Here is a 25,495-nt window from a genome sequence, read left to right as displayed (position 1 = left end):
AAAGGTAATAAAAGCTCACGAGATAAAAGCCCTGGTACCTTGGTTGGATGTGCGGTCCATGGCAATCTTTCCAGGGAAGGAATGAATGTTGTTTTTCTGAAAGATGGCTAGAAGGGACCTTAAGGCACAATGGAAAACCAGAAGGACTTGGAAAAGACAGGTGTTTACAGACAAGGCTAAATGCCAGGTATGTGGTTCTGCTTCTGTGCCCTGAAGGGCAGACTGAAGGTCACCCTAAATGTTCCTTGCGTAAGTTCCAGCAAAGCAGAACTAAAGATCATAAGTGATCATTTTTTGCTCTTGTTGTGTTTATGCAAACGAACAGGATAAATTAAAAATGGACTTAATGCAGTCCCTTTAATGACAAGGAGGGTAACCTTAGGGAGAAAAATCATGATTCAAGAAAAATCACAATGCTCAGTGGTAGACTATAAAGTAGTGCAGCTAACCATTTTTAAAGTTTATCTTCATTTAAAGTTTGTTTTGATTTTAAAATTAAACTATGTCTGCGGTATTATCAAAGATGTTTAATTTACAGGCAAGAAGAAGTCAAATGCCTTGCAACTGGATGTCTTTCCGATAAGACAGTCCTACAGATTTAGAGACTTGTTTGTGGGTTATGTTACATAAATTAACATGTGTGTTTTGTTTTCAAAGGGCATAAGCCTATCATCTCATTACCTGAGTGATTGTCTGCACTGTACATATAGGCCTCACTTAATCCTATCTGCAGCGCTGCCTCCTGAGACTCAATGGTTTAGCTGAACTAAGTGGCTGGGTTGGTGAAGAATGGGGTGGTCTGTGGGCTTCACTTTAAAACTGGTTTCTCTTTTCTGTCCTAATGGCTTGGACCAAAAGGGCCCAGAGGTCTGAGAGGGGGGGAAACCTAAACTATTTCCCTCAGCCCAAACTAAGTATAATGGGCAAAAGGGTTTTGGACAGGTGAGATGTACCTGGCTCACCTTCCTCCAAAGAAGCCCTTCTTTTCCCTAATGTGGGACATTGAAAAATTAATACCTGCCTTTTGTCATCTAGTGGTTATGGACTGAATGATGTCTTTTAACCCTGTTGCCAAATCTGTTGCCCCCAGAACACAACAAGGATGCCAGCCTGTTAAACCAAGCACGTCGTTGTCTGGGGACAGCCAACCAGCCTGGAGTCTGCATGATCCTTCCCCAGGTGTGAAGGCCACCCCCGCCTCCACACCCCCACTCTTATTAGGGATTTCTGGACCCAAGAGTAGGTAGGACAACGACCCTGTCCAACTTGAAGCAGCTACAGGAGCTCGAGACCTTCGCCCATTGTCCTTTCTAAGATTATAAAGGGTCTTAAGTCTGAGAGGGAGGGATTGTTATTTTTTATTGTTAAATTAATTAATTAATTTTTAAAAATGAAGAAGTATATATGAAAGGGTGAGGCAGGAGAGCTTGTATTTACGACCCATGGGGGAGGGGGTACTGTTGGAGGAGGGGGTGTGCTGGGCGGAGGGGATCAAAGGGGAGAAATTGGAACTATTGTAACAATATAATCAATAAAATATATCTACAAAAAAAAAATTCTGATCAAAACACCTCAAAAAGGGTCAAATAAAGACTAATAAAATATTATGTATCAAAAATATGAAAGAAAAATAAGATATAACACTGGTAAACATATATGCACCAACATAGGAGCACCCAAATACATAAAGCAAAGACTATAAGACCACAGGAAGGATATCAACAACAATACATTCATAGTAGAGGACTTCAACACTCCATTATCAACAATAGACAGATCATCCAAGCAAGAAAACACCAAGGATATACAGGCATTGAACAACACACTAAACCACATGGACCTAACTGATATATATATAGAACTTTCCACCCCAAAGAAGCAAAATACACATTCTTTTCAAATGCACATAGGACATTTTCAAAGAGAGACCACATGATAGAACATAAAACAAGCCTCAACAAATTCAAGAAAATTGAAATCTTATCAAGCATCTTTTCAGACCACAATGCCTTGAAACTAAAAATCACCCTCAGAGAAAAAAATCAAAGACACCCAAACTCATGGAGAATGAATAACATGCTATTAAATAATGAATGGGTTAACAATGACATCAAAGAAGAAATCAAGAAATTTCTAGAAACTAATGATAATGAACACACAGCAGCCCAAAACCTATGGGACACAGCAAAAGCAGTCCTAAGAGGGAAGTTCATAGCAATACAGGCATATCTGAAAAGGATAGAAGAATCTCAAATAAGAAATCTAACTCAAAAGCTACAAGAACTAGAACAACAACAACAAACAAAGCCTAGGGGAAGAAGAAGAAAGGAAATCATCAAGATCAGAGCAGAATTAAATGACATAGAGACTAAACAAACAATCCAAAAGATTAATGAAACTAGAAGCTGGTTATTTTAAAAAATAAACAAAATTGACAAGCCTCTAGCCAGGCTCATCAAGAAAAAAAGAGAAAAGACCCAAATAAACAATATCATAAATGAAAGAAGAGAAATCATGACTGATAACACAGAAATACAAACGATGGTAAGAAATTACTACAAATGACTCTATGGCAAGAAAGTTGACAACCGAGAAGAAATGCACAGATTTCTAGAAACATGTAACTTTCCAAAACTGAGTCAAGAAGAAGTGGAATGTCTCAACAAACCAATAATAAAGAAGGAAATTAAAACAGTAATCAAAAATCTCCCTGCACACAAAAGCCCTGGACCGGATGGCTTCACAGGCAAATTTTACAAAACATTTAGGGAAGAACTAACTCCTACCCTCCTCAAACTATTCCAAAAAATCCAAGAAGAGGGATTTTTTCCAAACTCTTTCTATGAAGCCAGTATTACCCTAATCCCAAAACCAGGTCAAGACACAACAAAGAAAGAAAACTACAGGCCAATATCACTGATGAATATAGATGCTAAAATCCTCAATAAAATATTGGCAAACAGGATCCAGCAATACATCAAAAAGATCATACACCACGATCAAGTGGGATTCATCCCAGGGATGCAAGAATGGCTTAATATTTGCAAATCAATAAATATAATACATCACCTAAACAGAATGAAAGACAAAAATCACATGATCATATCAATAGATGCTGAAAAAGCATTTGATAAAGTAAAACACCCATTTATGATGAAAACACCCAGCAAAATGGGAATAGAGGGAGCATACCTTAACATAATTAAGACTATATATGAGAAGCCTGAGGCCAACATCATACTCAATGGACAAAAACTGAAAGCATTCCCCCTGAAATCAGGAACTAGACAAGGCTGTCCATTCTCTCCACTCCTATTCAACATAATGTTGGAAGTGCTAGCCACAGCAATCAGACAAGAAAAAGAAATAAAAGGCATCCAAATTGGGAAAGAAGAAGTAAAACTATCATTATATGAAGACGACATGATAGTGTACATAGAAAACCCTATAAACTCCACTAAAAGACTACTCGATATAAGAAGTGAATTTGGCAAAATAGCGGGGTACAGAATAAATATACAGAAATCTAAGGCATTTCTGTACACCAACAATAAAATATCAGAGACAGAGACAAAAAAGAAAATACCATTTACTATAGAACAAGAAAAATAAAGTACCTAGGAGTAAACTTAACTAAAGAGATAAAAGCCCTGTACTCTAAAAATTACATAACATTGAAGAAAGAAATTAAGGAAGAAACAAATATATGGAAGCAAATACCATGTTCTTGGATGGGAAGAATCAACATCATCAAAATGGCCATACTACCCAAAGCAATTTACAGATTCAATGCAATCCCTATTAAAATACCAATGATATATTTCACTGACCTAGAACAAATACTCCAGAAATTCATATGGAACCAAAAAAGACCCCGATTAGCAAAAGCAATCTTGAGACAGAAGAACACAGCAGGAGGAATCACATCACCAGATATCAAACAATACTACAAAGCCACTGTGATCAAAAGAGTCTGGTACTGGCATAAGAACAGACATGTAGATCAGTGGAACAGAATAGAGAGTCCATAAATAAACCCAGGCCTCTATGGTCAACTAATATTTGATAAAGGAGGAAGGAACATAAAATGGAGTGAGAAGAGCCTCTTTAACAAATGGTGCTGGGAGAACTGGATAGGGACTTGTAAAAAAATAAAACTAGACCACCAACTTACACCACACACGAGAATAAGCTCAAGATGGGTCAAAGACTTAAATGTAAGCCATGACACCATAAAAGTCCTAGAGGAAAACATAGGCATGAAAATTTCAGATATCCCATGTAACAATATCTTCACAGATACATCTCCTAAGGCAAGAGAAATAAAGGAAAAAAATAAACAAATGGGATTACATTAAACTAAAGAGTTTCTGCTCAGCAAAAGAAAACATCAGCAAGATAAAAAGGAAACCAACCATATGGGAAAACATATTTGCCAATGACATCACAGACAGGGGACTGATCTCCAAAATATATAAAGAGCTTATATGACTCAACATCAAGAAAACAAACAACCCAATTAAAAATGGGCAAAGGACCTGAACAAACTCTTCTCCAAAGAGGACATACAGAAGGTCCATAGACACATGAAAAAATGCTCAACATCATTAGCCATCAGAGAGATGGAAATAAAAATCACAATGAGACACCATTTTACACCTGTCAGAATGGCCATCATCAACAAATCAACAAACAACAAGTGCTGGCGAGGCTGTGGAGAAACGGGAACCCTACTACACTGTTGGTGGGAATGCAGACTGGTGCAGCCACTATGGAAAACAGTATGGAATTACCTCAAAAAACTAAAAATTGAACTGCCTTTTGAACCAGCGATTCCACTACTAGCATTATACCCCAAAATCCTAAAACAGTAATTCAAAAGAACTTATGCACTTCTATGTTCATAGCAGCACTGTTTACAATAGCTAAGTGCTGGAAACAGCCTAAATACCCATCTGTAGATGAGTGGATCAAAAAATGGTGGTACATTTACACAATGGAATACTATGTAGCAGAAATAAAGAAGGAACTCCTGCCATTTGCAACAATATGGATGGAACTAGAGAGAATTATGCTTAGTGAAATAAGCCAGGCAATGAAAGAAAAATACCATATGATATCACCTAATACAGGAAACTAAAGAACAACACAAACAAAAGAACTAAGTTGAACAAAGAGCAGAATAGCAGTCAATAGAGGGGAGTGCGGAGGGAGAGAAGGGGATAAATAAGGGAAGGGTTTAGTCTAAGAACGTGTATAAATGACTCATGGACATGGACAGTGGGGAGGGATATGATTGTGGGAGAAGGGGTGGGCTGAGTGGGGGAGAAAAATGAGGGAAAAATGGGACAACTGTAATTGAAAAACCAAAAAAGAAAGAACAACAACAACAAAAAGTACAGGAAAGGGTGAAGCCAAAGAACTTATGTACACGACCCATGGACACAAACTCAGAGGGTTACTGCTGGAGGGAAGGGTGGTATTGGGTGGAGGGGGCCAAAGAGAGAAAAATTGGAACAACTATAATAGCATAATCAATAAAATATACTTAAAAAGAAATTTAAAAAAGAATGTGGGCACTGGACTTCAAAGGCAAACTTTGGAAGGGGTCTGAGCTGAGAAGGACACTCATCTCTAGGTTGTGAAGGCTATTCTCCCATTTGTGTGGAGAATGAATTGGAGATGGGAGAGGCAGGACACATACAAGCTGTTTAAGATATTTTTCTACAAAGGAAACACAGTATTGAAATGCCTTCCTTATCACACTTTCCTCTAAGCAGCATCCAAGCCAAGGGACACTTGTGAGAGGGTATGCATTTCTCAAGCACAGAAGAAAGAAGAACTTTCTTCTGCCTTTTTTCTAATTGTCCCTTTTGATGTGATAGGGATCATTGCTGTCAGGCAGTGGAGGTGAGAAATCCACTCGTAGGCCCACAACCAGGGGCTCCAAAAGCCCTTTAAAAAAGCTGTTGAGAGTCACAGAAAATGTGCCACAATGGGATTCTCCAACTGGCTACCTTTTCAGATACTTCTGTCACTGGTATTCACTGAGGGCCCAAGCCCTTACTCTGTCCCCAGTCTGTGCTACAAATGGGGCCACACAGGCAAGAGGTCAGCTGGATGAGAGGAGAGATGGGTAAGGTGGCCATTGAAAGAATCCAGAAGGAGAGACAAGACTGATCCCAGACAACAAATGTGAGGCCCCTGTGCTGAACACAAAGTTCTATTTGCTCCCAACAGGTCATCTTTCTAAGGGGCAGGCGTTTGGAGAGTTGTGCAAGGTGGTCCCCAGAGCAGGGGACCAATAGTTAAGCTTCCATTTGTGTTGACTCAGTCATGGCATTCTTGAGAAATGTTTACCTTAATACATGTTTTATACACTACTACCTATGAACTATATACAATTTTGAAATAATTTAATATGCACTGTTGAAATCCATACTCAAAAAAACAATTTTTGGTGGTGGTATATGATTTCAAAAGTTTGGAGATCATTTTGATAAACCATAGTCCCTGCCACCCAATGGAAGTCAGATTATGTCTTACATACAAAAAGCATTTTATTGAGTTCAACTGTGACTGACTTAAATCTATATTATATGCCTACAGGTGAAAAAACTTGAGGTAGGGGACAAAAGGAGAACATCACTTTATATTTAAAAATTGAAAAGATTCCTTACATCTTGTATGCACTTAAAATGTTGACAAAAATAATTTAGTAAATAACTTTATCAAACCCAAGAACTGTGTTTGAAAAGCTAAACTCAATCATGTACTTAAAAATGTATTTTAAAATAATCTATTCTGTCAAGGATGCACTTTTTAAAAAGACATTAACTTTCTAACAAAATCAACCAATTCTGATTCACATTTCATCAAGACAGAAAAACCATCTTTGTGTCATTAAAAACAGCATATGCTATATTAATATTAAATAGGCCATAATTTGTTGTCATCTGGAGTTTTTGAGTGAAGGTTTGATACTATTTCTGATCCCTGTACGCACACACATACACACACACATACACACAGTTACTAGTATATGGATAGAAAAGGAGCTATATATAGAAAATTTCTCCTGATTCTATATGCATATGCCCTTCATTCCTGTCAACAGAGAACTCCAGAATTTCTCCCATGCTGAGCCTCTTTTAATTTTCAACTTTTTGTAGATTCTAATCCACATTCTCACATGGCAGAGAATGTGGATTAAATTCCCGTGTGAACACAATGGGAACAAAAAACTGCTTGATTTCATTACAAGATTTGTGATGAAAACTCAAGTTAGTATATAGTGACTAACAATCTACTATTCATGCTCATATGCTTAGCAAAATGTTTTAAATGCCCACCATGTGTCATGCACTGTGTTTTAGAAGTTGTGCTAGCACCAGTAAAAAGACACAAAGATATAAAGGCAGTCCTTCTTTTTGAAGTAGAAACAGGGACTCCGTCTCATCCACTGATGTCCCCAAGCACCTAGAACAGTGCCTGGCACCTGGTAAGTACCATAAGTACTTCATTGTCTCCCACAGACAGCTCACAACCATTGGAGATGAGAAGTGAGGGAGAAAAAAAAAAGAAACTAATTATAATTATATTTATATTCTTATTCACATACAAGAAAATCTGACAATAACTTCCATTTCCCTTTTGTCTCCATAATGAAAATCTCATGTAGCTCAGAGAAAGCCCTGCATGGTCTATTTTTAGTTTTAAACAATGATTAGCAAAGCTTGGGAGAAGATAATTTTAACTCACTCTGAAAATGACTCCCGTTCAATACAAGAAGTTGAGATTTTTCACACATAAATTTTTTATGTACTTGATAATGAAAATGGTTTGGCATATGAATAAAGCATTTTCTTAGAAACTTTGCTCTAGTGTCGATCCAGGGCTGATATCTATTAATGAAAATGAAATGATTTGCATCAAAAAAGTAAAAGCTCATACTCTCCTTCCCAGCAGACTCTATTTCATCTAGGCAGTTATAACCTAGAGAAAGTACATTTAAGCCAACATGAAACATAAAGCTTGTGAAGTCTCTCACAGTACTTACTGATCCGTACAGCTCCCCCTTTTCATTCATGCCAAGGTAGAGTCCACTGTCCACTCCTCGAATGCTGACAAGACCCACAGCTATACTGATAAATTCCAGAATGCCTACAAGACAAAGGGCAGGAGGCAAAGGACAGGTCAGAGCACAGAGCATTTTAAAGTCTCTTAGAGTCAACCACTGCCTAGTCCTGGCCATGTAGCTCATTTGGCTGGTGCGTTGTCCTGTGCACCAAAATGTTGTGGGTTCAGTCCATTGTCAGGGTGCAATGGGAGGCAACCAATCTTCCTCTCTGTCTCAATTAACATATCCTCAAGTGAGGATTAAAAACAAAAAACACTGCCTAAAAGAATTTTATAATAATGACACAAAAATACTTATCAACATGATATATAACATTTTTAAAATAAAAAGCTAGTATTTACACCAATATGCTGAGAAGTGATATGGCATAAACCAGTGTACATATTCTAATTAATCTAAAAGAGTGTATTGAAGAGAAAAACATATAAGTTTCACTTACAATTGATAAATGTGAAATTAAGCATTTGTGTATGGGCACAGATCAGGAAAAAAATCTATTCAGAGAATAGTCTTATGTTCCTCAAAATAAGAGCATGAGGAGCTAACTTGATTGGTTTATACAGAAAGTTATCTAGCTCTCTACTGTGTAACTATATTAAGCTCCAGCTGGAACACTAAAATATCCTACACACATCCCAAATATTTCCGCTTAAACAAAGTATTTATTTTTGCTGTAGTTATCTAAGCCTCACAGTAATAGTTGAGCAATTAAAATAACACAATAATTTGGAAAAAATGCAGATTCCATAAATATTCCTGATTTAAAATAATCAGGGAATACTACATCCCCAAAACAATCTTCATTTATTTCCTTCTTTTTACTTACTTACCTCACTAAGAATAAAAACACCTAATCGGGGCTTAAATCCAGAATTTTATGTCCATACAACAGCAGCTTCAATTTCTCTAACTATATTGTTTTAATATGATTACCCAACAGGATAATTGAGACAATGCTAATATTAATTGTGCTTAGCCATTTTCTCAATTCTGTTATAAAGTGTTAGACTTTGTAAAGACCTTGCATTAATGCATACTAAATATTGAGGTTTTTAATCTTTAAATATTGAAAAATTCACTTACGTTTTAGTTTTTAAAAACTAAGGATAACATTGGCCTATAGTTAGTCTCATGTGATTAATAAAAAAGCACTTACATGCATTTTTTTAAACAGTTAAATTTTCAACTCTCCCCCAAATAGACTGTGCTACAATGAAAAGAAGACGTGACAAATACATGGTGACAGAAGGAGACTAGACTTTGGGTGCGAACACACAGTGGAGTATACAGATGGTGTGTCATAGAATTGTGCACCTGAAATCCATATAAAGTCATTAACCAATGTCACCCCAAGAAATTGCATTTAAAAACAAAGAACATGAACTACATAAATATAATAAAGCAAAGGGTTCCAAGGCAATGTGAAAGACAAGATATATTTCTTATAAAGGGGCATTCCTTATGGTTTTATATGCACAAAATGCAACAAATATCTTGTGTTTACAATTCACAGAATACCTATCTGGACCTGCAAAAGTATTTATTTTTGTAGGATGTGAAATACTATATGGAAAAATAGAAAGAGAAATTACAAATTACATTTTGAATCTGACACTCTGACTATAATAGAAGATACACCAAAAATAAGCAAGTTTATTTATAGTCTTCCCTGCCTCACAAAGCAAATGGAAAGATAAATAAAGCAATATTTCCATGAGACTGATTTCACCCTTATTGATGCAATAAGTGTGTTTCATTGTACTATTTCTAACTGTTATGGTTGAAAATTATTAAAATTTTGACATTTAATTACAATTAGGAGTCACATACATGTGAATCTCTCAGCTACCTGAAAACACAGCACAATATAGGTCACAATTATCCTGAAATTAGTGTCAGGAATTCATTAGTGTCCAATTGTCATCATATAATAAAAGACATGAAACATTTTGTTACCTTGGAGGTCTGACCAATCAGGTAAACCATGTCAACAGGGAAAGGCTTAATAATAAGACTAAAAAGGACTTGCATCTTCTAAAAGGATATATTGTGATCTTTCTTATTTCCCAAGACAGGAGGGAGCTCTGAGAACTAATAATAAATATTGGCCAATGGTGACCATCAGGCCCCAAGAAGAAATATGGTGTATGTAACATCACAAATCTGCATGACTGACTGATATGCAGAACATCAACAATAATAATAACAACAATGACAATCTAATAGCTAGAACATTTGAGAATTTAATATGTGCCAAATGAGACACCTCTCATTCAATCCTCAGAACAATCTCCAGTTTACAAATGGGGACACTGAGGTTTAAGAGTATTAAATAACTTGCCCCCAAACAACCAGACTTCAAAGCCTATCTCCTCATTTATTAAACACCTTACCATTGGTTCACCTTTTTTTCCCCACATATTTGTGATTTATGTACCATTTGTGTATAGTTACCCTATGGCTAGTGACTAAAAGATGTTGCCAAGGTCAGACTCCACTGATCCCCTGAGCAGCACTAGAAGCAGCAGAGGAAATGAGGACAGGCACTGGGACTGTGCTCCCTCCTCACACAGACCTTGGGAAGGTAGGCATATCTTGTGTGTGTACACTATTTACCCAAGCACATAGCTTCTTCTGTTAAAGAACTTAAGTTCTGAAATTATTATTATGTACTTAGGAAATGTAAGTATTAAGATACCTATCTTTTTTCACATCAAGATAGCTGTAATTAATTGCATTGACTTATTCAATCAACAGATAGTGAGTATTGTAAGCCAAGCCTCAGGCCATTTGTTGAGTACATAAGGATGGATAAAATATAATCTAGGCCCTATAACCTTAAGGCCTCCCTATCTAGTAGGAGGAAGGATAAATAAACAAATGAATATGATAGCAATGTGGCGAATGCAGTGAGAGGGAGCCATTTAGGGAACAGCCAGTGTCCAAAGATGGGCTTGCGAAGTAGAGTCACCGGGATTTCCTAAAATAAATAGTACCTGGAACAAGCCTCCAAGGGGCTCACTGTGTGAAAAGGAAATACCTATCTAGTGACCCTAGATGGAAAAGATTTCATCACCTCAAGCACCATCTATATTTCTGCAGCTCCTTGAAAAGTAAAGACCTCAAAAGAACAGCCCAGCCCTGGCCAGGTGGCTCAGTTGGTTGGAGTGTTTTCTGGTATGCCAAAAGGTTGTAGGTTCGATCCCCGGTCAGGGTGCATACAGAAGGCAACCAATTGATATTACTGTCTCTTTCTCTTTCTCCACACCCACCTCCTCTCTCTCTAAAAAGTATATCCTCTGGTGAGGATTATTTAAAAATAAAAAGATTAGCCCAGCTTTTCATGAGGTCATCTCAGCGAGCTGAGACCAAGTGGAACACCCAAATGTTTGAGTCATGGCCATGTCCCCAGGTCACAAAAACCTAGCAACCTGACAATGAGATCACCACACACACACACACACAGGTTAGACTGGAATCCTTACCATTCATAGTACCATCTTGCCCCCAGTGAGCTCTATAGCCTCAACCAGGTCAACTCACCCGTCTCTTGGCCTGAGCCAGAGCTAAGCATATGCTTCCAACTGTACTCATTTGAGTATTGCCCACTCCCCGTCTTATCTGTTTATATGAATGTGCAGCATAGAGGAAGCCCAGGAGAAAGCTTCTGTGTAGAAACATTTAAATGCTTAATGATCAACGGGAGAAAAGGAAAATAAGGAATGAGAAGGATATGAGGGAATGGTGGGATTGTGCCTAAAATTAAAACTGTGACCCTCACATTAATACCATGGTGGCCTGTCTCTCCTCTTAAGAAGACACAACCTAGACATCCTCAAGTAATGGGTATTGATGGAGATACAAGGGGAGCACAGGATCCATGCCTAGTGTCATTTGGCAATTCCCTTCCACAGTAGCTAACAATTCCCAGTGAGGATGAGTTCACTGCACTCCAGAGGGTCTTATGCTGTCCAAGGTCACCCTGATACACAAGAGGCTGGGTCAGTTCCTGGAACCACTTCAGGAAAAAGACCACACCAGACCTTTATCCTTGCCCCAGACTATGTAGGTAATACTGACCAGCCCCAGAGCTCTGTTCAAATGGACAATTAACCCAAAGCTGGCCCAGCTCCCAGCAGCCCCCTATATCGGGCCTCATCTCCAAGGTCTTAACAAGGCCAGCCCTAGGAAGTGGGAGGGTGGGCAGAGGCTGCTCCACTCTGACCCATGTTTAACAGCCCTATAGCCTAAAAGCCCCCAACACTTAACAGAGCTGAATTCTTTAGAGGACAAGAATGTATGCAGACTGTGGACAGAGGCATAACATGAGGCTTTTGAAAACAGATTAACCCCACCACCACCACCACCACCACAGAGTTTCCTGCTCAGGCAGCAATCCCACAACACGCTTCCCAGTCAGTAATCTCAGTGCCTGCATCCCAGAAAGTCCAGTGGGCAGCAGCTGGAGTAAATATCAGAGTTACTTAAGAAATGACTACCTGAATGGTAGTTACAACTCTATCATTTTTCAAGAATCTGGACCAATCCTGAAAACGACTCCTTAAATAGGCAGTCTTTACCTTAGTGAGATGCTGAGGAGACAGATAAACAGTTCAAAGTGCAAAACCCAAGAAATAAAATTGCTTTTAACCTTCTTTCCCCCCCCCCCCCTCAATGATGCTATTGTGTTTCTCCCCTCTATTACAACCTCCACCTGACACCTGGCCCCTTTGAAGTGCAGCCCTAGTTCGGGTGCTCATCTGGAGCCAGTGTAGGGCCACCATGCCAGGCCACAAGGCACAGCCAGAAAAGCAGGCCATCTGTCCACCAAGACCAGGGTCAACTGCTCAGGCTTCCTTCCCTGTGCAAGTAAAATACAGGATCAGGCCCAACACTCACTTTTTTATTCTTCTACATGACCATTTTCTCAATTGATGTTCTGTTCACTTTTTTTCTGCCTAGCAAGTGTTTTAAAGAGAAAAAAAAGATAAGAAATGAAATGTCTGGCTCCCCCAGCCTGTAGGCCAGAGACAAAATTTCCAATTCCTTATCTCCACACCACGGCCCCCAAAAGGGAAAACAAAGGGCTTTCTCAAGGTCCCACCTAAGTTGTCCCCTTTGTAGCTTCTGCTAGGAGACGGTAGGATCCCCTCCCCCACCACATCCCCTGCATTGCTGCTGCTGTGTCACCGCAAGGCTTGCCCGAAGCCTCAGTCATCTGAGGGGTGGGGGTAAGGGCGGAGGTCACTTTCCAGCACGTTTCCAGCACGGAGGGTAAGAACATTGTCCCCAAAGGGGAGCTGGGGGGAAAGAACACAGAGGTGAGGATGCCAGGTGTGACAAGCTGCCGCAGCCCCCGCCCACCGCCTGCGCTGGGTCCTAATGACCCTGGACTCCTCTGGGTGGGGCTGCGCAGCAAGAGTAGGAGGCACCACGCTGCAGAGGTTACTAATATTGAGATCTTGCCACAGCAGTAGCAGAGGGTGACCGCCACACTGCTGTCACCCCGGGGGGCCGGTCTCACGGCAACCGGATGAAAGACTTAAATAACCTTTCTTCCCTACCCCCTCTGCGCACAGCCACCCACTCAGCTTCATCCAAGCCACAGAGAGAGCAACCGCTGAGCACCAGGCGTGCCCTTCGCCCGACCACCAGCTCCGGTCGACACTCCATCTTCCAACCCTGGACCGGCTGGGGCCTCTGCTCTCCGTCCTTCCATACAGAATACCAACAGTGCCCAGCAAGTCTAAACAGTAAAGATGTCACTTGCTTGGAGACACCTTTCTCTAACCTCCAGGATGGGGCGGGGCCAGGGTCAGGCCAGGGTGAGTGATGAGGTCTAGTTTTTGTTGTTGTTGTTGTCATTGTTGTTTTAAGGTCTTTATTCAGTCGCTGTACCGGTAGTCCTTGTCTTCAGACCCCAGAACGCACTTCTCAGATCTCCCCCACCCTCACGGTCCCCACCTTCCCTTGCATCCTCCTTTCGCGGTGGCAGTTACTGAATTTCCAATGACTGACTGCATACAGCAAACGTCCTACCCTTAAAGTGACTACATTAAAATAATAAAAAGGTTGGGTTGGGGGGCCCCACTGGCACATCATATAATCTCTCTATAAGGGGCCCAGTCGTGCTGCACTGGGGTTCCGATGGTCCTTCAAAGACCATACTGGGCTCATCCCATTCACACAATGCAGCGGGCCCAGCCCTGCCCTGCCAGGTGCACCCCAGTAAAGCCCTGGGCTCTCTACACCGCACCAAGAAGCCAGCCCATCTGAGAGCTAGAAAATGGTCTGCGGGCTGCAGGCTGCCAGCCGTTAAGCCGGGCTCCGAGAAGGGGTTAACAATAGCTTGTTGCCTTCCGCCTGCTGCAGGCCTTTGTCCCCCCACCTCTCCCACAGCAGGGCCCCTACCCACCTCCCGGGCACCACGGAGACCAGCGACTCTCCGATTCTCCGAGCCCGTACCATGCACTCCGAAAGAGAAAGAAGGATCCGGGCTGGGACAGGGGAAGTCAGGCTCCGATCTCCAGCCTGTCCACAGTCCCCACCATCGTCTCCCGCTGTGATGCGTGCCTCCAGCGGCTCCCATACGGAAAACCTAAAACCACCGTGCAGCCGAGGGGCGGCAGTCAGCCCTGCTGACCCACGCAAACAAAGGAGGCAGTTCAACTCGGGCCAAAACCCTGGTTCCCAAAATGTAACCATAATTACATAATGCACTGCCCGCGAGTCCCAGCAGCACCGCAGGGCTCACCAGCCGGGAAGAGGGTGCCAAACATGGAGTGCGTTAGGACCGCGCGGAACTGGCCGGCTACCTCCAAAAGCACCAAAAGACCGGCTGCGTAGCCTGCACCTGCTGCCTGAGAGCTCAAGGACCTGCTCCCTCAAGGGGCGCAAGGTGGCACCCGCCCCTCACCCCGCTGCTTGCCCCTGCAGGCACGACGCAACACAGGGCAGCCGCTGCAACCTTGACACTCCAGGTGTCCCACCCACAGCGCCCACAGCTTGTGTCCTGAAGCAAACGCTGGACACGGTGGCAGATCCTACAGCGCGGCCCAGTGCAGCACTAGCAAAGTTTAGTTTCCGATGTCCACTTTTCTTTGGGGGGGGGGGGTTAGTGGGGGTTCAACCGAATGATTGCAAAGCCAAGAGGTTTTGTTGCTGTTGCTGTTGCTGCTGTTGTTGTTTTGCAGACAGGAATATTTGCACTAGCAGGTTCAGCTTGGGGTTGAGGCTAGGGGCGGCTGTGTGGGGGTAGCAAAGGGAGAAAATGCTGGGCCATCCCATCCCAGGCCTGAATCCTGGTCGCCTTCTGGCCTCATTCACAGCCCCGAACCTAAAAACAGATAGTTTAGATTGTGGTCAACATCTGGCATGAAAGCTAGAGGGAGAAAAATCACCACAGGACTTTGTTTTTTACGACCCGCTTTAAGTGTTGTCAGGTGGGTCCACTCAGAAGTTAACTCCTTCCAACAGTCTGGTTGCCGAAACTGGTGATATTTAAAAAAAAATTTTTTTGTGTGTGTGTAAGCAAGGGTGAAGACCCAGAGTCCCCAACTTGGACTCTGCCGGCTGTTGGGCTCAGGGTGGCCCAGGGGGCACATGTGTGCAGGCATGAAAGGGGAAGGGCAAGAGCCCTGTGGTCTGCAGCCTCCATGCTGAGTCACAAATACCCTCCTGGGGGAGTGAAATCCTCGGAAATGAATGCTTTTTAGAATTACCTCGCAGATTTGGGGCGCGCACACACTCACACCAGAGAGCTGTCCTGGAACCCCAGGCAGGCTGCACAGTATGGAAAATTGCAGGGTGGTAACTCCATGGCTAGAATGACTAGCGCCCCCAAAGAGCGTCCTGCCCCTTCCCAAGTTTAATATGTGACTTCAGTCCTTCTCCCAACCGAATATTCTGCCAGCAAGCCTCACCCAAGTGGCTCAGACCCTCACGGTGGGAAGATATTTCATCTACCATTCAAGCAGGATACTTGTTAGAGGAAAGGGGAAAGGGACAAAACTTCATTGGGGCACCAAATTATAAAAACCCATGCTTTCAGAAAAATGTATATTTAAGTTCTCAGTAATGATTAAAGCTTTAAACTCCTGGAATTGGTCTATCAAAACAAACAAAAAATACCCACCTTCCTAAACCCGATCTTCCCAAGTACCTGATGCAAAAGAACGAGGGTCTTTCTTATGTGATATATAAAAATCATGCCCTTCTTTAAAAAAATCCTTTCAATGTAGACTTGCATCAGTGTCAGCCAGTGGCAAAGATCTGCAATTCCAAAGGCTTTGTTTTTTAAGCTAGCAAGACAGCGGCAGAAAAAGGGAGAGAGACCCTTCCCGCACCCTGCCTAGCTAACCCCTTTTTGGTAGTTATAATCCCTATGAGTCAAGGCGTGGACACGATAGTGTTAATGGTATACCTACCGAATCGGCTGTGGTCTTTCCTGGTTCCCTGGATAGTACCATTGGGAAAGATTTCCAAGTGAAATCCAGTCCTGCAGTAGAGCTGCCTCCGCCTGAGAATCCCCTTTAAATGATCCAAGTCCGTGACTGCCGGTCCCCGGGGAAGCCCCCCTGCTTCGGACTGACCCAGGTGGTCACTTAGCAAGACCGGGCTGTCCACCGGCAACACGGGCACATTCCCAAACGGTACTGCATCCTGCACACCGAAATAGTTCCCAACTTCACCTAAGGGAGCCATCAGAAGGCTGGGCTGTTGGAACACAGAGATAAACAATAATGATGGTTCCAACCCGGGAGATCTTAGGCAAGGTATATCCAACTCCCCTCCCTTACTGCTGTTGCAGAGAGAGGGGAAAAAAAAAAAAAAACCACGTTCTTTTCTTCAATCCATGAAATGCATAAATAAAAGTAATCTGCCGTTTCACTGGCACAGGTTCAAGGTCAAACCACTAATAGCCTAAGAAACCAGCGCTGTATACTCACACACTGACATACTGATAAACACATCTATACGGGTAGATTCCGGCTCCTAGCAAGCAGGAAGGTCTGCATCCCAGCTGGCCGTCAAACGTGAAAAATTCCGTAGTTTCTCCATTTGGTTCCAGATCGGAATGACCATAGCAACTTCAATGCCTAGGCGTTATTATAGGATTTTTAAGATGCACGGGCTACGTCAGAATCCACGGGTCCTGACTCCGAGAAAGGCATGCGCCGTTTTTACTCTAACCGACTCTGCAGACATCAGCAGGAATCCTTCCAGGGGAAAAAAAAATCTCACGTTGGAGGCAGCGACGACTCTCTCCTCCAGGCCCTCCCCCTCCAAAAAAAATCAGTAACAATATAGTAAAACCAAAAGAAAACTTTAGGCGTCCAAAGCTGGGATCTGGAATCGTGCGGCAGCTATGGGTTCAGCGCTGGCGGCCAGCGGCGAGCAAGAGAGCGGCGTCCCGAGATCGCGTGCGTCCTGCAGCCGCGAACAGGTGTTGCCGCGCTGGCTCCAGCCTGGTGACTGGCGGAGCGCTTGCCCTGCGCAGCCCAGCCAGCGCGCTGAGTGGCGCAGCATCAGCTGGAGCCGGGTTTAAGGTAGCGCCTCGCCGGCCGCGCTCCCCGAGGTCCTAGCGCCTGCTCTTCCACAACGCGCTGCGGCAGGCCCAGAGCAGCCCGCTGTGAGACCACCGGGGACCGCCAGCGAATCCCGCGTTACAAAGACGCCCGGAGAAAGGCAAGGGACGCAAGTCCTGAGACCCCAAGTTCTCCTAAAGAACTGGAGCCGGGACCCCGAAACCTGGCTGGGAGTAAAGATGAAGGTTCAGACTGGAGTGGGAAAGTAGTTTCGCCTGCATGGACTCTAATGTTGCATAAAAAATACAATTTAGTTGAGAGAGCTGGAGGTAAGGGGGCTGATTTATTGACACTGAATGGACATGGTAGTTTCTCCTTCATTCCTCTGCCAGGCAAACGGTACTGCGGGCGAGACAGGCGGACGAGACCGCAACTGCTGTCACACACTCTAGCACAGAGGCGCACATGCACACGTACACGACACACGCAGATGTGGCGTCAAGGTCGGTTTTTGACCGCCTTTCCGCCAAGCAGCTCGTGTGTGTGTTGTCCTGGTCCCGCCCGCGAGGTCCGGAGGCTGCGGCTCAGGCGGCGGAGCGGGGCGCTCCCGAGCCCCGCCTCTGTCCCAGAGTTGGACCTGCGCGTGTTCTCGGAGACTCAGGGCAGGGAACGCTCCAGTGGGTCCTTCTGTCACCAGACCAGGCTACTCGGGATGAGCTCGGACAGGGAGAGGCGAGTCCAGAGTCCCCTCCACGGCTGGAGCCCGGGAAAGCCAGGCGTGTGGGGTCTTCCGCTTCGCACGGTAGACAAGTGGAAGCCTGCGCTAAAGATTCGGGCTCGGGTTTCTGCTCGCCGCAGGCGGTCTCCGTGCCCTGCCAGGGGGCCAGGACAAAGCTACCTGTCCCTTGGAGCCGTGAGACGCCCTGTAGGGCCAGGCTAGGCACGCTCTGCACAGGGTCACCCACCACACACAGACACACACACAGTCTCTCTCTCTCTCTCTCTCTCTCTCCTCTCCCTGCTGCTCTTTGTTCACATTAACCTAGAAAGGGCCCGATTCTCGGCTCAGATGGGGAAACTTGACGAGACTTGCGCGAAGCCCCAGAAAGCGCAGCAGGGCGGTTAGAATCGAAGTTTGAACCGAGACTGGACCCCTGCGGCGGGAAGGGGAATCAGCGCCCTTTTAGGGGAGCAGTCAGACCTCCTTAGCAGCAGCCTCTGGATGAAACGGAAGGGCCAGGCTGCCCCCAAGGGGATGTAAGATTGTGGGGATGAAAGGCAGCGATGAATTTGCAGATTCTCGGTCGCCTCACTCTGCCTCCACGTGGACTACGTGCTCTGCCTGGCGAGGAGCAAGGACAAGGACGAGGTGACTCTCCCTTTCTGCCATTTCCACACCCATTTGCCGCAGTCCCGGGTCATGGGTGGCAGCTGCTGCCTCTGTGCGTCCTGCCCAGTGTTCATGAAGCACCAGCGGTATTTCCAGCAGTCATATCCACTACTGGCTTTCACATTAACCGCTCAGTGGCAGATACAAGAACCTGGGGAGCAAGTGTGACTTCTCCTAAACCACCTGACTAACCCACATTCATCTTGGCGGCAACATTAGTGATGGGGTTGCCTGGATCACTTGAGTACAATGCTCCGGGGTGGTAAGTTTTTTTAAATGAAATCTGATGAAGAGAAAGAGGCAAACAGACGGGAGAGGGGGAGACGCTTGACCAGGAGACAACTGAGCAAGCAGCACGTGGACATTTCCACTGAAGGCAGGACAGGGGCAATTTCCATCAGCTGTCTCCCACCACATTCTTTCTATCTGAATTTATACTGTCAGCCAGTGAGCAAAGTCCATTTCATCTTACGAATCTTGAAACCTTGTGACTGTCACTTTAAAAAGCAATGCAGCAACGGGAACTAGCTGATGGAGCATTTTCCCACTTAGAGGCAGCCTCCTGTGTGCACTGCAGTTGACTCAGTCCACACTCCATCCACATCCCTAACTCTAGCTGCAGGAAGACTTCCCTGCTTCCTTGCCCCATTAACTTACCCATCCAGTTTCTTCTGCTGCTTTCTTATGAACAGTAATAGAAATAAATTCCTTCCTTTCACTGCCCACATCACATTTCTTGGGAACTCATATCACTCGCTACAGCTGACTCCTTCACAATTCCCTCCCGGTTCTGCCACAATCAGGAGCTCCTATGTCCAGGCCTGTAGGTGTGTTTTACAGGTATTCTTCAATTAGTATAAAGATGTTAAACTCCAAGAAAACTGAAGCCTGACTTCCTAGAGACTAGAGACACATGATGTAATTGGCATAATAACACCTGCCTTGGAAGATTATTAGGAATAGAAGAAAAAATGCACATAAAACGAACAGCACACAATACACACTTAAGACATAGTTGCTATTATTATACTATTCCTAACATGATTCCAGGGATTCCTGCATATGGTGTATTCAGCAAATACTATTCTTTATTGCAACCCCCAAGCTCTCTTCGGCTATCTTTTCTCTTCTTCCAGTTCATCCTCTGTCTTTTCTGCTGACAATTTAGTATTGGGTTGGTCAAAAAGTTCATTTATTTTATTCCACAAAATAAAAGACATATTTTTCATTTTCACCAATAACTTTACTGATTTGGATATTTTGAATAATTGGTTGTTCTCAATTAGTGTCTCAATTATCAATTTCAACTGGCCTACCCTTCTCCATACACTGCACAAAACGTTTTTGCATTTCAGATGCATTTTTACCTTTCTTTATTGGGGGGGAATTAAATTTACTTATTGTTTTTTCTATTATAGTTGCCCCACTTTTGCCCCCATTGCTCCGCCCCACCCATTCTCTCACAGTCAATCCCCACCACGTTGTCCACTTCCATGGGTCATTTATACTAGTTCCCTGATTAGACCCTTCCCTTTCTTGCCCCTCTTCTCCCCCTCCTGCCTCCCCTCTGGTCACTGTCATTCTGTTCCTTGCTCCCATGCCTCAGGTTCTAATTTTGCTCATTTGTTTGTTTTGTTCATTAGGTTCCTGTAATCGGTGAGGCCATATGACATTTGTCTTTTGCCACCTGGCTTATTTCACTAAACATAATACTCTCCAGTTCCATCCATGTTGTCACAAAAGATAGGAGTTCCTTCTTTCTTTCTGCTGTATAGTATTTCATTGTGTATATGTACCACGTTTTTTTTGATCTACTCATCTACCGATGGGCACTTAGGCTATTTCCAAAACTTGGCTATTGTAAATAGCTCTGCTATGAACATAGGGGAGCATAGGTTCTTTTGAATTGGTGTTTCAGGATTCTTGGGGTTTAATCCCAGCAATGGGATCACTGGATCAAAAGGCAGTTCCATTTTTAGTTTTTTGAGAAAATTCCATACTGTTTTCCACAGTGGCAGCACCAGTCTGCACTCCCACCAACAGTGCATTAGGATTCCCTTTTCTCCACATCCTCACCAGCACTTGTTGATTTGTTAATGATGGTCATTCTTACCAGTGTGAGGTGGTATCTCATTGTGGTTTTAATTTGCATCTCTCTAATAGCTAGTGATGTTGAGCATCTTTTCATATGTCTATGGGCCCTCTGTATGTCCTCTTTGGAGAAATGTCTGTTCAGGTCCTATGCCCATTATAATTGTATTATCTTCCTAATGTTGGGTGGTGTAAGTTCTTTATATATTTTGGATATAAAACCATTGTCCAAGGTATCATTGGCAAATATGTTTTCCCATACAGTTGGTTTCCTTTTCATTTCGCTGATGTTTTCTTTAACTTTTTAGTTTGACATTGTACCACTTATTTATTCTTTCCTTTATTTCCCTTGCCCTAGGAGATATATTGGTAAAAATACTGCTGCATGGGATATATGAAATTTTTCTGCCTATGTTTTCCTCTAGGACTTTTATTGTGTCACAGCTTACATTTAAGTCTTTTATCCATCTTGAATTTATTCTGGTGTATGGTGTAAGTTGGTAGTCTAGTTTCATTTTTTTGCATGTCCCTGTCCAGTTCACCCAACACCATTTGTTGAAGAGGCTATTTTCACTCCATTGTATGCTCCTGACTCCTTTGTCAAATATTAATTGACCATAGAGACCTGGTTTTATTTATGGGCACTCTATTCTGTTCCATTGATCTATATGTCTGTTCTTATGCCAGTACCATGCTATTTTGATTACAGTGGCCTCATAATATAGTTTGATAGCAGGTATTGTGATTCCCCCTACTTTGTTCTTCTTTCTCAAGACTGCTGAGGCTATTTGGGGTCAGTTTTGGTACCATATAAATTTTTTAAATATTTGTTCTAGATCTGTGAAATATGTCCTTGGTATTCTAATAGGTATTGCATTGAATCTATACATTGCTTTGGGGAGTATGGACATTTTAATGATGTTAATTCTTCCCATCAATGAACACAATGTATGCTTCCATTTATTTGTGTCTTCCCTAATTTCTTTCTTCAGTGTTCTTCAGTTTTCCAAGTGCAGGTCTTCTACCTCCTCAGATATGTTTATTCCTAGATACATTATTTATCTTGTTGCTATAGTCAATGGGATTTCCCCCCCTAGTTTCTGTTTCAGACATTTCATGTTGGTGCACAGAAATGCCTTCAAACCTAGGCCATCTGACACCCATCTGGAACTGTGGTTGAGAAGGGGAAACTGCAGACTGCCCACCTTATAAAACCTCAGGCTCCAGCTGCAGCCACGTTCTCCAGGCCTCCAGATGGTCCCTGAAACCATGAAACCCTTTCCCTCCAGCCTCACATGTTATTGGCCCATGGAACCCAGCTCAGGACCCAGCTCCAGAAGATCTCCCTGGGGACCCTGCATCTTCCATCTGGGAAGGGTGTCACCCTCCAGCACCCCATGCCTCTTTTCTAGAAATACTTCTTATCTTCCCTGGAATGACTGAATTTCTTTCCATCTGGACTGTGATGTCCTTAAGACAGGACTTATTGTTTGTTCTTTTAGACATATACTGGTAATAAGTATTCAATAAATACTGTCAAGTTGTCTTTTCAAAAAAAGAAAAGACATACCTTCAATTTCTGAATATTGACTTTGTTTCCTGCTATGGTGCCAAATTCACTTATTAGGTCAAGTAGTGTTTTGGTGGAGCCTATAGGGCTATCCATATACACTATCATGTCATCTGTAAATAATGACAGTTTTACTTCCTCTTTTCACATTTGTATGCCTTTTATTTCTTTTTCTTCTCTGATTGCTGTGGATACAACTTTCAAAACTATGTTAAGCAGAAGTGGAGAAAGTGGACACCCTTGTCTTGTTCCTGATCTTAGGGGGAAAGCCTTTAGTTTTTGCCCATTGAGTATGATATTGGCTATATGTTTCTCATATATGGCCTTTATTATGTTGAGGTATGATCCCTGTATTCCCACTTGGCTCAGTGTTTTCATCATGAATAGGTGCTGTACTTTGTCAAATGCTTTTTCAGCATCTACTCATATGAACTTGTGATTTTTGGCTTTCATTTTGTGTATGTCATGTATTACGTTTCTTGATTTGCAAATATTATACCATCCTTGCATGCCTGGGATGAATCCTACTTGATCATTTCAATGTATTACTGGATCCAGTTTGCCAACATTTTGTTAAGGATTTTAGCATCTAACTTTATCAGGGATATTGGCCTGTAGTTTACTATCTTTGTTCCGTCTTTTGGAATTAGAATAATACTGGCCTCATAGAAAGAGTTTGGAAGTCTTCTCTCTTCTTGCATTTTCTGGAATAGTTTGAGTATGATAGGAGTTAGTTCTTACCTAAATGTTTGGCAAAATTCACCTGTGAAGCCATCCAGTCCAGGGCTTTTGTGTCCAGGGAGTTTCTTTTATTACTTCTTCAATTTCACTACTTGTTATCGGTTTATTCAGGCTTTCTGGTGCTTTTTGGTTCAGTTTTGGAAGATTATATTTTTCTAGAAATTTGTCCATTTCACCCAGGTTGTCAAATTTCTTGGCATACAGTTGTTCATAGTAATTTCTTATAATCCTTTGTATTTCTGTGGTATTGGTTGTGATTTCTCATCGCTCATTTCTAATTTTATTTATTTTGGTCTTCTCTCATTTTTTCTTGATGAGTCTAGTTCAAAGCTTGTCCATTTTTTTTATCTTTTGAAAGAACTAACTCCTGGATTTACTGATCCTTTGAATTGTTCTTTTAATCTCTATGCCACTTATTTCTGCTCTGTATTGATTATTTCCTTCATTCTACTCACTCTGGGCTTTGTTTGTTGTTCTTCCTCTAGTACTTGTAGCTGTAGGGTTAGGTTGTTTATTTGAAATTCTTGTAGCCTTTTTAGGTGGGCCAGTATTATTATGAACTTCCCTCTCAGGACTGCTGTCACTGTGTCGTATTGCTTTTGGGCTGTTGTGTGTTCATTTTCATCTGTTCCAGAATTTTTTTTTACTTTTTCCTTGATGTCATTGTTAACTCATTTACTATTTAATAGTATGTTATGGAGTCTCCATGAATTTGAATGTTCTTCAATTTTTTCCTTGAGGTTGGTTTCTAGTTTCAAACATGCTCGATATGATTTCAATATTCTTGAATTTCTTGAGGCTTGTTTTGTGTTCGACCATGTGGTCTAGCTTTGAAAATGTTCCATGTGCACTTGAAAAGAATGTATATTTTGCTTCTTTGGGGTGAAGGGTTCTATATGTATCAATTAAGTCCATTAGATCCAGAGTGTTTTTCAGTGCCATGATATCCTTGGTGTTTCTTTGCGTGGAAATTCAGTCCAAGGTTAACAATGGAGTGTTTAAATCCCCTACTATGAGTGTGTTGCTGTCAATATCCTTCTTGAAGTCCTCCAAGATTTTCCTTATATATTTGTATGTTCCTATGCTGGGTGCATATATGTTTACAAGGGTTATATCTTCTTGATGGATTGTTACCTTAAGAATTAATAAATGTCCTTTGTCTCTTTTTATGGCCTTTGCTTTCAAATTTATTTTGTCTAAGTATTGCTACCCTAGCTTTTTTTCCTGTCTGTTTGCTTGAAATATTTTTTTTTCCATCCCTTCACTTTCAGTCTGTGTAGATATTTTGTTCTGAGGTGAGTTTCTTCTAGACAGCATATATATGGGTCATATTTTCTTACCCATTCAACTACCCTATGTAATTTGATTAGAAGATTTAATCCACGTACATGTAAGGGTATTATTATTATTATTATTTAAACATTTGGGAAACCTTTACCACCATGAACCTGGTAACTCTTCAATATTTAAAAGCTTTTTTAAAAAATATGCTTTATTGATTATGCTGTTACAGTTGTCACAATTTCTTTCCTCTTTGTTCCCCTCCACCCAGTGACCCCGCTCACTCCAGTTGTCCCCACCCTTTAGTCCATGCCCACTGGTTGTGCATATAGTTCTTCTCAACATCTTCCTGTCTACTCCACTCCCTCCTACTATGCTTCTTAATTCTTGAACCATTACCCTCCTTTTCCCCCCTTCCCCCTCCTCACTGACCTCCCCACAATATGTTCCCGATACCTATAATTTTTTTTTCCACTCTCATTGCCTATTTAGTCTGCCTTTGTTTCAATTCCCTAACTTCTGTTGTTGGTTGTTATGATACAGTTTTCATTTTAATATTCATAGTTTTGATCCTCTTTCTCCTAAACAAGTCCCTTTAACATTTCATATAACAGTAGTTCAGATCTGATGAACTCCTTCAGTCCTGGAAGCACTTTCTCTGCCCTTCTATTCTGAATTACAGCTTCGCTGGATAGAGTAATCATGGTTGTAGGTTTTTGCTTTCCATTACTTTGAATATTTCTTGCCATTCCCTT

At 42.3% G+C, this 25,495-nt stretch overlaps 1 protein-coding gene and 1 pseudogene across 1 annotated transcript in view; one reads left to right on the top strand and one right to left on the bottom strand.

Annotated features, from left to right (window-relative positions):
• Positions 1-16,964, bottom strand: part of FGF9 (fibroblast growth factor 9) — a 51,708-nt gene extending 34,744 nt beyond the window's left edge. Inside the window, exons 1-2 of the mRNA XM_090275748.1 lie at positions 16,567-16,964; positions 8,060-8,163 (exon numbers count right to left, since the gene is read on the bottom strand). Coding sequence (XP_090131874.1) covers positions 8,060-8,163; positions 16,567-16,843 — 381 coding nt within the window. The 5' untranslated portion in view covers positions 16,844-16,964. The remainder of the gene's footprint in view (positions 1-8,059; positions 8,164-16,566) is intronic.
• Positions 16,965-17,507: 543 nt separating this feature from the next.
• LOC150012667 (tubulin-specific chaperone E-like) overlaps positions 17,508-25,495 on the top strand; it is a 36,551-nt pseudogene continuing 28,563 nt past the window's right edge.

The sequence above is a fragment of the Furipterus horrens genome, unplaced genomic scaffold (genome assembly GCF_987537825.1).
Source record: "Furipterus horrens unplaced genomic scaffold, mFurHor1.1.pri manual_scaffold_4, whole genome shotgun sequence".
NCBI classification, from domain to species: domain Eukaryota; kingdom Metazoa; phylum Chordata; class Mammalia; order Chiroptera; family Furipteridae; genus Furipterus; species Furipterus horrens.
The sequence above is the reverse complement of the archived record's forward strand: the minus strand, read 5'-3'. Positions and strand labels throughout refer to the sequence as shown.